Genomic DNA, 13,100 nt, shown 5'->3' with positions numbered 1-13,100 from the left:
CCAGAGCTATAGTCACCGTGAGGACGGTATGCACCACTTCGTACTTGAACGGCCTCGGCGCCTCGCACCAGCACTGGGGCCGCGTTAGGTAATCCTATATGCATTCTTTGTAGTACTACATCTTCCACTGCCTCCTGTCTCTGAAATTTTTATAAAATATCATCAAAAATTTTCTTGTTTTTTTTCCCATTTCATGAACTCCAATCTTAAAAAAGTGTTTTTTTTTAAAGATTGCTAATTTAAAAAGACAAGACGAAAGATATACTAATTATTAACACTATTTGATAAGAATTATTACCATATATTTATTTCTTTTTGATTATGATCATTATATATTTGATTTGTAATTAAATGAAGTTTTTTGTTGAATTAAATGCTAAGGACTGAACAACAATTTAAAATTAAGGCTCCACACTCAATGTTCCACTTTGACGCCAGAAACACTTGCTACGTAAGTGTATAACAACAACTGCTGTCGTAAAATAATTTAAATGAGCTTGAACGGTAGCAAGCTTGAGATTTTAAAGTAATAGGTGACACACAGACAATAAGGTTGCCGAGCCGCAAGTACGCCTACTTTGCCGTACGTCTGTCGGCCCATTTAAATTGTGAAATAGTTCATCAAACTGTCCGCGTACCTGCGCAGCATGACCTGGGTTCATACAAACTCCGCGATTGCCGTAATGCTGCGCCCTCACTCGTTCGCCATAAGCGCGACGGCTTTGACACACAGCGAGAACATTGTGTTGGTATTGGTTCGCAAAGGTTTGATGCCGTCGATATTGCAATTCCGGGTTGGTGCCATATTGGTTCATGTTTGGTGTTGGATGAGGAGGCGCCTGTGTCGATTTATGACATTGTGGCATATCAGTTTGTGAACAAATGTTCTTTGTGGGCTTTTTTTGTTCCACCTGCGATTTTCGGGCTACCATTTCAGCAACTTGGGATAAAAGAGATATTAATTCCAATGTGTCGGGACCGCTTTGCAAATGTGCTGTTTCGATGGTTGTATTATATTTTGGGGCTTCATTTAACTGTGAATTATTATCAACAGCTACTATCGAATCAATAATTTCCTTTTCTGCGATAGCTTTCTTGTTACTTTTTTTAGACAAATCAATTACTTTATCGTTATTTGCTACGTCATTTTCGACGAAGACAGTATTATCGCCTTTTTGATCATAGGCCGTTAAATTTTTATTCGCGATAGGAAGATAATTTTGGATCGGCCCTTTATTAGCGTATGTATTCCGATTCATTGCTTGATAGTTATAGCCCGTCGGGTTGACGCTCCAAGATAAATCATTACGTGCTCCCATATGTTCATTCTGCGACCCGTGGACTATATTCCACGGTTGGTGAAATGCATTATTTTTTCTCTTATAATCGCTCATTGTTGATTATTTAATGAAACTGAAATAAATATTTTAATTAAACCATTATTGCAACAAACATAACTATAAAACTTTTTTATCCTTGGATACGTAATTCCATGATTACACATTCAGTGTCTCGTCCAAAACAAAATTGTTTGTGGAGCGAGTGTGTCCCTTTGACCTTGAAACGATAACGACTTCGTAGAAGTGTATCTTATAAACAAATTTACAGCTGAAGTAAATATGCCATTTACTTCGACCAGGTTCGACAAAATAGCTTCACATGTGATGAAGGATCTCATTTTTCTAAGCGTACTTTCGTAACAGTCACGATAAGATCTTTTATTATAATTCACCTTTAAACGAAATTTCATCAAGAAAATATTAAATCTGGTTTTGTAGACCTTAAAGTTTTGTTTTTTTTTTTATTTTTTTCTTTTTTATTCAAAGTATTATTAATATTTATAAAACAAAAATAATTTGCATTGTATAAAAAGATCTAAATCTAAACACATGTTTCGTTGTCTCTGGAAAAGGTTTTATGTATTTTGGGGCTTATTGCAATGAAAGTAAATGTCACTGTACGAGTAAATAAACTTTTACTGGAACATGCTAAAGTTTAGGTATTCAATCCAATCTATCCGCATATCTAAATCATATTATTATATGGTTATAAGTATAAAGCGCTCTTTATCAATTGTTATTTAAGCTTTCAAAACGAAACTGTTTCGTCTCTGTATTAAGTCTCGTATGCTATTGTACTCGTATTGTAAATATGACTGCAGGGTACGATGATGCAAAGAAAACATTTGCTTGTTACACATTAAAATATTCGTGTACACACTCGTCAAGCGACAGACAGCAAAAATGTCGTGGCGAATTGTAAAATCCTTAATAAATCTAAAACTAATTTAAATAACTTTTAATGGTTCTCGCAAAATAGTCACAAAAATAACCAGTTTTATCATTTCATTGCAATAATTATTACAGAACATCATATTAAACATGTTAAAATATATGTTGTGCAATAAGTCTCAATAAAAAATTAATGCAATAAAATTACTTTAAATCGCAGTTGCTAAACTGTTTTCTACTTATTTTTCAACAGAAACTAAGCAATGTAACAAATGTTTATAATATATTCGAAGTGCATTAATTAACTGTATTTTTAAAAGGAGAACTTGCTTGGTTCTATATTCGGTTTAAGAATTTTTTTAAAAAAGGTATCAACAAGTCTTTTCGGCACAGTTTTAGATAGTTTTCTTGATGTTTTCGCATTTAATCCTTCAATATGTTAACTGTTGAAAAGCTTTACTTTGACCGAAGTTAACTAAAAATAAACGCTTACCGACAATGCGACAGTCTTTGCCAAATCGATGTTAGCCGAAGGTTAGAACACTGTGATCGCTTTGTGCCTTCCAACAGGCTGGGCCATGTCAACGGAGCCGACTGAGCTTCAAACTGTCAGGGCGGAAGAGGAGAGGGCCCGCCCGCCCGAGCATGCGCCTCGTGGACAGTTGACAGACAGTAAGCAGCTATGATTACACAGTTGAATATTGCGTTTATATGATTCACCTAAAGTTGTACTCATTAAAGTTCTTTTATTTTTCTCTCCTCTATATCATAGGCCTTATGCCTTGGAGAGCTATCAACCGACGGTGACGGTCATGCGTGCATTGAGCGCTGCGAGAGAACACCTACCCATTTGTAAATTTAGAATTTTTGCTATTTATAAACACTGGTGTTTTCCATTTTCAAAGCTATGTGAACTGTGTGCTGATTGGTTGTGAGAGTAAAAGCTTTACAAAGCTACGAAACTACGGAGCTACGATGCTACGATGCTACGATGCTACGATGCTACGAAGCTACGAAGATACTTCGGTAATGAATAAAATACTAACATTAAATATTTATTTTTCTTAAACGTCTAAGCATTTTTGTGTGACTAAATAATTGTTAAATCTAAATAAAGTATTTGAAACCGCGAAAAGGTAAACAAACTGACATTACATGATTCAGAAGGAAAAGATTTTTTTTTAATTTTCGTTAACACAGGGAAGTTTCTTATGCAGATAAAAACGGAAAAAAAACAAGGACATAAATGCTTTTTCTGGAAAAGATAAGTAAATAATACCCCTGTCAAAATATAGACGTGTACCACACAAAAAATATGGTTTACCATAAAGCATTACATTGATAACCTTCAAAAGGTTGACTGCCCGCGTTGTGGGAGGACGTCCTCCTCCTTCCATTCTTCACTGCGCTAACGGCTCTGTGGTCACCGCTGCGAAACCATAAGACAAAAACACAATATCTAAATAGCACTGTTATTGCTTTATTATCCGAAAACTAGTAATAAATTTAAGAATATCACTTTAATTATTGCTAATTATATGAAATAAGTATGTTTGTTTTTCATGAGTGAATATTAATTGAACTTTATTCAGTTGCTTAGGCGACAGCAAGTTGCGAAGGCGCTTCGATATCGAGGACTGTTTCGTATCTTCGTAGTTGCCGGCTAGCAAATAGTCCCGCAGTCAGAGAACTGACATCGACTTTTCATTTTACTGTGCAAACCATTTTATCACAAACAGTTGTGAGTAGAATTCAACATCTACAATAATGTTTGTTCCGCAGCGCAGTCCAGAGACCGTTTAAAATTAATATTAAATGTGGCTTAGTCATGTCTATAGACAAAAAATAAAGTATGTATTGGTTTTCTTTATAAAATAATTTCACATATATGCAATACAATTGCTATGAAGAACTATGACATCGAAGGCTACAAAGTCTAGTTGGAAGCCAACCCGCTGGGCTGTGTCATTTCATTTCTTTCGTGAAAATCTCCTCCTAATTCGAAAATTACAATTTTCCACGAGATTACAATCTAACTCCTTTCTCTGGGGCTTATTCTCTTCCTATGTTTTCTTTTTAGCCTAATGTCTCATGAATTTCTAGCTTTTACATAATCCACGGATTTTAAGGAACAGAAGGCAAAAGGCTTAAGTAAATAAGGTTGATACCGGAGGTATTACGAAGTCGGAAGGGAAAGAGGCTTTCGTTTCTTTAGTGCATAAACTTTTGATTATAGCTTTTTAGTATAGTCGTTTTTTCCTTTTCCCATTCATAAAAAGAAACAAACTGAGTTTTTTTATAATGATTTTCTTCAACTTGAAAATGCTACTATGATGGTTGCTAATTCGGTCTGATCTACGTATACAGTCTACAACAAACTGCGTTTCTGCTTGTTTTGTGATTATTTTTACAAAGTTCCATAACACCGTGTTAGAGACATTAATATAAAAACTCTATTATCGCTAAACAAAGCTGTTAAACAGTAAAATGGTTATTTTATTGTTTTCTTTAGATGAACTCTATAAATTGATTGGACAGTTTCTAGATCTAAAACAAGGATTTGTGAATCAACACATAGAAACTTTTGTTTCTATAGTTTTCAGTATTATTTTTTAATTATTTAATGGCTGAATTTGTCATTGGTTTTATTCGTTTCTGATGATTAAATCGTACGCTTAAACTTTATAATAAATTTACCGTGTCGGAAATAATGTATATTTTGTCAGATAGCACGGTATATTACCTTAACTAGGTTCATCTGATGTATAAAAAGCTCATTAAGTATTTTTTTTTAAATACCTGTATTAATAAAAGGATGAATCTGATAAAACATTCGAAAGGAATTCCAACCCTGGAGAATAAAATCTATACCAAAGGAGATATATAAAAGTGTACAGCAGCCGGAATGTTGAATGCTTTTTATTTTATGTAGAAAAATAATAATTTATATACAAAGTGGTAAGCAGTGTAACGGTTGAGAACTGGTCAATATCGCATAGGCGGTGGGTTAAAACTAAAAAAATGTAATGAGCTACCTTTTCAATTACGGCGCCAATATATGTATATCAAATAAAGAAAACCTTTAAACTTTATCACTACCTACCTATGCCCGCGACTGCATCCGCGTTGAATTCGTCAAAAAATATATTTAGTTAATTAAGTTTATACTTTCCGTATAAGAATTTTTCTAAAATAAAAGTAGCCTAAGTTATTCTTTATTGCAAGTACTAGAACTAGGTCGTAGTCAACGAAATAATTACAAATATAGGTTATTGTGAATTTTTATGCGGTGAAGACAGGAGCGAAAGGTTACAGGTGGAGCAAAGTAACTTCATAATTTATATTATTAAATACTAATTCTATAAATATCTTCATCATAAATCTCAAAGTACAGTGACATTTTACGTCCTTCGCAAAAATTAAGGCACGTTCACATTATGACAATACTTTTGCGCCTCCTTTAATAACAGCGAATACTATCTTCAACAGCTGAAGGCTTTAGGCATATCGAAAGCGAACACCGGCTCTTTTCAACGGGCTTCGGCATAATTTGCAATTTAGTTGATTAGGGACAGGAGTCCTAACGGTGATGGTGGGCAGTAATTAGCTGCAACCAGGGCGTCAGCTCCTGGTACAGAGCCCGGCCTCTCCCTGCGACGCATTGGATGCGGAAATCTACGCAATATTGAGAATTGACATCAAAAATAAAGCTTAAAAAAAACTTAAAACTATATCCCACGAAAAATTCTTTAATTGAAAAAAAGTTAAAAAAGTAGAGAAACGTGAAATAAAAACGAAACGGAAACTCTACCAAAGAAGGTAACTTTTAATATCCTTACATTTCAAAAGTCCCTTTGGGCAATGAACTCGTCCTTTTCAGTGATAACGGATTCCTAATTAAATCGTCCACTTTGTTAAGACGTGCCATTGTGGGATGTTACGACTCCTCTCTACGGAGAAGGTTAGGTTCCGAAAATGTCTTTAAATCTTTTGCTATACTTATTCAATATGCACAAAATATATCTAAGCTGTCTTCATTAATTTGAGTATTTATTGTTTAGGTCACACTCCTTATTCGATTTCTAGTCAGTGTAATTCATATAAACAACACATGTGCTCAGTCTTGTCATAAAGTCTGTATAAAAATCATAAACACTTTTTTTTACTATTCGTAATCTTTATTACCATTACATTATGTTAGTTTAATATAAAAGCGTTAAAAATGTATAAAGCGTATTTAAAATGTCGTGCATCGGCAGCCACACAGTCCTTTGAACACTCGGCCAGTTTTCGATAGCAGCTCCCTTTCTACGCGACAACTCTTCGCTGCCAATCGTACGGAGCGGAGGGACTCCAATTTTCCAAGTGTTAAGAGCAAGCCTTACTCTCTAAAACTGAATCATAAACCAGTGAATTAAAACCAGGTCTAGACAACGATCAGTCTTCAGCTCTGGTCAGCTGAGGTGCAGGAATGTGATGTAATGTTACACCTTTTGAGTAAAAGGTTTTAATCCAATCGCTATCTTAACACGTAACCATCCAAAGTAATTTTTATTTTTGTCGGAAACTTGTAATTGATTATTCGCAGCGATGTAAAAATACATTGTCGTAAAAATGCAGTTAATTACATGTCATAACTTTCATGTAACAGTATACTGGGAAAATTCCTTTTGAAGTATTTTGCATATTTCCCTAAGAATCTAGGGCTGAAAAGCTACGAAACAAAGTCAATTTTTAACCGTCCTGGCATAATTACTTCACCATGAATACATTAATGTTTACAATTTATATAATAACACCGTTGTGCTATATTATTAATGTTAATGTTTAACATATTCATTGTCAACAGGGCTTAGACATACGTTTTTAGATAAAAAACCGCCCAAAATATTTATAAAAATAATAAACAAACATCTTATTACAAAACATAAAACTTAGATTTTATACTGATTTCAACGCCTAATACATATGTGTAAATATATATATATATATATATATATATATATATATATATATATATACACACATATATCTGTATACACATATAATGTCATATATGAATACGTATTTAATTAATTTGATACGTCCATGCGCACTGAACATCGCGGGCCTATGAAAGACCGCATCTCTTCCGCGGTGCTGTCTGACTAGGTCTGCTTGCATGTGTAAAAACAAAACATACACATACACGAATACCATTCCGTTCGGGATATCTAAGAAATTTTTTTTTGTTTTTGTGTATACTTCCATAAGATATATTACTGTAATTATTGTGTGTAATAAATCTAAATTTATTATTTTATATACTATTTTATGTAACATTTGTAATACAACCATCGCTCCTAAATGAAATAATTGTTTCACGACATATTATATGCTATTATTATTCTTCATCTAATTTCTCGGTAACTTTTTCTAATCAGTTAATTTTCTAAATGAAAACTTTGATAAAAAGCTTCAAATATTATTAGAAATATTTCTAAAAATATTATTATTTTAATTAACATTTCTTATTTTCAAGATCTAATTTTATTAACTCAGCAGGTATATTTATCCATTCATTTATATTTTTATTTATTTATTAATTAATATTAGAAACACAATGTTGAAAATGACTATAAAATTCAACAAGCGTAATTATTATAACGACTGTTAATGTAACAATAGATGACTGCCTGACAAGAAGATTCATCTTTACCAATAAATTAATAAAAATAATAAATTACCAAATAAGTCAATTGTAAAATATTTAGTAGATAATAGAACAAATTAATTACTATATCTATTCTCATCATTCAACTAATATGTAAATCCCGTATGTGCAATTTAAAAGACGTTTATAGTGTTTATCGCTCGCCATTACAAACTAAATATGAGAAATATTTATATTTATTCGCATCTCATTAACCAAAGATAATAATAGCAAAACGTTCTAATTGTGTTTAAAAGAGAAATTAACTATAGTCAAAATACATTTGTTTATTTTAAATCTATGGTAAATAAAAATGTATTATCTTTTTATTGTATAGTATAGAAATTCGAAAACGAAGATCCTTGATAATGCTTTCTTTAAAAATGTATTAAAAATGTTCATATTTGTACATATATACACCCTACGCTCGAAGTATGAACAAAAAATAAAAAATTATACAATAAAATATGTAACTTGTGTTTTAATTAAAAAAAGGGATTTACTGCGAGCACGCTCTCTCAAATTAGTATTATTAAAAGAAAATAACATATCTTTACCAATTTGGAATACAAAAAACACACACAATGCTATGCTGAAATATCAGACTGATGTGTAAGATTCAAAAGATTAATTGACAATCTGTTTTAGGACGCGCTCTCAAGCCCCCCGGCAGCTCTAGTTGTACGAGCTGAACCAGAGCCGCCGAGGATTCTCTTCAACGGAACCCTGCTTGAACCGAAACAGAAAATTATGTTGTCAGCTGGAACAAGAGCCGCGGTCGTCTGTAAGGTCCGGTATGGAAGACCGCCTGCTCACGTCGAATGGCATCTAGGTAAATATTTAATGATAATGCGCTTATTGCATTGACATTCCCCTAATACTTACCGGATTCTTATATTTACACCATAAGAGAGTAAAGAGAAACATAAAAATAAGAAACATCACAAATTAAGTAATTCGCACATGAACTGAGGTAACCGATATAGCTCGAAGAATTGCTCTTCTAAAAATGGCAATGTTTATTAAACAATTTTTAAAAGAAATTAGTACACGGTAACGGTTGCATCGCGTAACATCTTTATTTCATACTATTTACGCACCATTATTTAAAATTTCATATCCTTTGATATTTGATGATAAGGTGGCAGGCAGATGATAATTACAAGAAACAAAAATAAACTCGTAATGCCCAAATTTTGTCTACGAAACCTTAACAAATCCACCATAGGTATGAAAGTACTCATAAATAATAAAGTATGTCTTAAACCTTACTTTTCTTAATTTTGAATATAAATATGAAATCATATTTTTAAATAAATATTATTATAACATTTTATAGTTCGTATTTAATCGAAATATGTGGAACTTGTTCTGGCGAATCATTAGCAGGGTCGGTAAGATAATGTGTGCCTGAAACTAAGCTTCAAACCTACTAGTAGATTAGAATTCTGTTTCATCTCCTTTCTTCCATCGGAGTGCGAGACGCACGGATCCACGACATCCGTACAAGGTTGCAATCCCTTCCCCCCGCACTAAGCGTTTGGCTGCTACTTTTATAGTGCGAACAGCCTAGAAGTAAAATAACCGCCAATTATAATCCAGAAGTCTTCACGACAAAAGCGAATAGTTTTTTTAAGCAAGCATATACCGTCGTAGACCTCGTAATCTTTTAAAACCAAGCGAGACAAGGGTCGAACGCTTCACCTACAAACGATAAAAAAACAGTTAAATTTCATTTAAAAACACCAACTGCTGGTTTTCTGCCGCCGCTGTATCAACTGATCAGTATCAGCCCGTCAGCGCGCAGGATTACCCGCGGGCTGACTGCACTGACCTTTCCATAATGTTAAAAATAATTAATGATTCAACACCGCGTGTGAATGCCCACTCGAATAAAGATGTTATGAATTTCACTCGGAATTCCAGCGCGTGCTCGTGTTGTATATGTTTTTGCCTACTGCAACGGTACCTTTTAATTGCGGACTTGATTCGATCAGATTCGAGACGCCTGACACCGCTCAGTCAAATGAATACATCAGAAATTGGCAAGCCGGATCTGTGGACAACTCGCTCGATTCTGGAGATTGAGGCGACGAGGTTTGGCTACGGCAAGCAACTGGCTTGCCGTGCCTACCATCCCTCGTACCCGGTGCCTCATTATCGGAATGCCTACGCCTTGTTAGATGTGGCCTGTGAGTAAACATTGCATTTTTATTACTTACGAAATCTGAATCTAATAACCATGGTCAACATTATTTTTAATTAACTTTTTTAATCTAGAGAACTTATATGCTAAACTTTGTATTTACAAATTTTACATTGGACAAATCTTTATTCGTCCATACACAACTTTGGTTAAAATAATGCAAGAGATTTGGACGATGTATAACTTTCATGCAACCGATTGCCGTTTGGACCTAAAGGTCTCTGAAATATATAGTAACTTCTTCAGGATAATGAATTTTAATATAACGAAATGTAAAGGAAAATAAAATTAATTATTTTGCAAAAGGGGAACAACTTTCTTTATTTGCTCAATTTTGTTAATTTAACGCATGAAAACATAAAAAATTCCAAGAGATTAGTCGTTTGAGTTCATTTGTGTGTATTTACTACATTACTTTTCTCTGTTCCTCCACAGAAATAAATCGATAACAATTTTAATCTGCTATATAAAATTAGCTTTACTAGAAAAAAATAGCTAAAACGGCAAATTAACCTCGGCAACAGTTTTACGCTGTTTAAAATAGCAATTTAAATAACGTTAATTATTTTAATGAAAGAGCAATTTTTAAAGAATATAAATAAAATATTTATTTACATATACATAATTGTTAATTATACATGTTTACTTGTTTTTATTGTAATAGTATATTATAAAGTAATAAACGTCTTTCTTATTAGTTTGTCCGTTTTTATGTTACTAAGCACTTAACACCTTTTAACCTTTTTTTCTTTTTCAGCCAATACCGTTTTTTTATTTCGCTCTCCCGAGGTTCAAGTGGAACAAATGGCACACAACTCCACTGCGTGTCAAACAACAGCGACCCTTAAAGCTTCGGTGACGCAAATTGGATGACATTCTGACACATATTTCGTGAATTGTTACTTTGATTATCGAAAGATTTCGAAATTATAACAGACAAAAATAATATCAATTGATAAATCTGATCTATTATCTGAGTATAACTTCAATTAAATATCTTTTTAACAGAGAGAAATCTTAATTTAAAATTAAAAAAAAATTCTTACTTAAACTTAAACCTTCAAACTCAAAATTTCAACTTAAAACCGACAATATAACGCTTCGTATTTATTCTTGGTATTAATTTATGTAAAAATGTTAACTATTACATATAACATTCTATTCTATGTGAAAGATATACTAATTATAGAGTTTAATTAATGTTAATTGTTTCACTATTCACTGATATTTAAATTCTAGATTAGACATTGTTAATTGATGCAATGGATAAAGTAAAAGTCCACAAAAATGTAAAAAAAATAATTCCTGTTTATGACCGATTGTATTCGTATTCGTAGCTTAGAAATTTAAAAAACATATATTCTAAAATTAAATTAATCCATAATAAATGTTACTTCGAGCATTAAAAAGAGTTTTATTTCTTAATAAATATCCTTAAATAAAGACGTTCAAATTCGATCCTCTATTAGACATCACATTATTATGTTATTACTTACGTCATAGAACCTTAATTAATACAAAACAAAAAATCTGAATTACTATAAGAAAAAATATAAAAATAAACAATGTTTTAAACACAATTATCACAACTATTTCTTAACATTGCAGCACTAGTAATTTTTAAGCGTAAAGCTTTAAAGTGAAGAATTAGGTTGTAGGTATAAAAACTTGTGGCAGTACAAAGTCCACTGGAACAGATAGTAAACAATAATTAATTTTAATATGAAGTAATCAGAATTTAAAAGTGGAAGTTGTAGTGAAAGTGGGCAGCCCACGTACAACACAAAATGATAGATGGTCGCAAATAACTACAAACTAGGTTGCTTTTTACAAAAGAAGATCAAGAGTTGGACCGGCTAAGAGATGGAGTGATGACGTCATCAAAATTGCTGGCACTTCATGGTCAAGGTCCGCCAAAGAGTGAGCCTGTGATATAAGATGGAGGAGGCTTGTGTCGCTACAGGCATCCCTTACAGAAGTAATGATGTAAATAAAAAATAACTGCACTAGACATTTAAAATACCAAACTATTGTATTTGTTATTATTTGTCGATAAATGTAAGTATATCTTAATAAGTAATTAAAAATCCACATTAATAAAATCTTTTCTCTCACAATATTATCATTACTGTGTTTAATATTCATTATATTATATTGAAACTATCGATTCCTTGATCGCCGGTGAGAACTGAGGCTCGCGATTCCACTTGATTCCCGGCGCACAATCTTATATATTTCACAATTTGTGCGTTGATGATGGGATGGCCAATGTTTGTGAGCAAGTTTCCAGCGGGTAGACAGAAGTATTATTTATAGTATCATACATAAGGTACGCAGAGGATACTTGCATTGGATACATATATTGTATTGTATTCTCGCTAGTTTTACTCCTCTACCACTAGACTACCGCAGCTCGAATTATTATTATGTATATTTGCAATATTACGAGATATCGTGTGCACGTAGACTATCAACTTTTCGTCCTTCTTTTGTTCCCATACACTAGTTGTCTGTAGAAATTGTCGGGAGTGATGAGACGACCCATTGCACTGCTAGTACTTTTATGTTGTTAAAACCCTTTGTTGTTCTATCTGGATTTACGTGTACAAACTTTTATAAAAGTTTAAATATTGAAATTTAATTTTTAGTATAATAATTAAAATTTATGTAAATAAATAAAAAGATAAGCTTAAATACTTTCGTACCTGCTGCCGACCCAAATATCAGGCAGTAATGTGATGAAAGGCTTAGGCGAAAAAAATTATTAAAGGCAATGTCATACAAATAAAAAAGGGCCAGTGTTACGTTGCAGACGGTATACGTTGCTCGTTCCTTTCACATAAATATCGGTGTTAGGTTTCAGTTTTTATTCGAAAGTTCATTTCTCTTTAGGTTTTTCCTCCGATTTTTTTACAAGAATCGATATCAAATTACGCATTATTTATTTATTTATTTACATAGGCAGGCAGGC

The 13,100-nt window shown here is 32.8% G+C and overlaps 1 protein-coding gene across 1 annotated transcript; it reads left to right on the top strand.

Annotated features, from left to right (window-relative positions):
- The first annotated feature begins 2,809 nt into the window (after positions 1-2,809).
- On the top strand, positions 2,810-11,048 carry LOC137922492 (fasciclin-3-like). Its single transcript, XM_068765511.1, has 5 exons — positions 2,810-2,903; positions 6,656-6,684; positions 8,572-8,755; positions 9,921-10,115; positions 10,887-11,048. The coding sequence occupies exons 1-5, from the start codon at positions 2,810-2,812 to the stop codon at positions 11,000-11,002; spliced, it is 618 nt and encodes a 205-aa protein (XP_068621612.1). The 3' UTR covers positions 11,003-11,048.
- The last annotated feature ends 2,052 nt before the right edge of the window (positions 11,049-13,100 follow it).

The sequence above is a fragment of the Battus philenor genome, unplaced genomic scaffold, assembly GCF_028537555.1.
Source record: "Battus philenor isolate CCGP_79_NKW_IND1 unplaced genomic scaffold, ilBatPhil1.0.hap1 SCAF_2, whole genome shotgun sequence".
Lineage (NCBI taxonomy): Eukaryota > Metazoa > Arthropoda > Insecta > Lepidoptera > Papilionidae > Battus > Battus philenor.
This window is presented reverse-complemented; position numbering and strand designations above follow the sequence as displayed.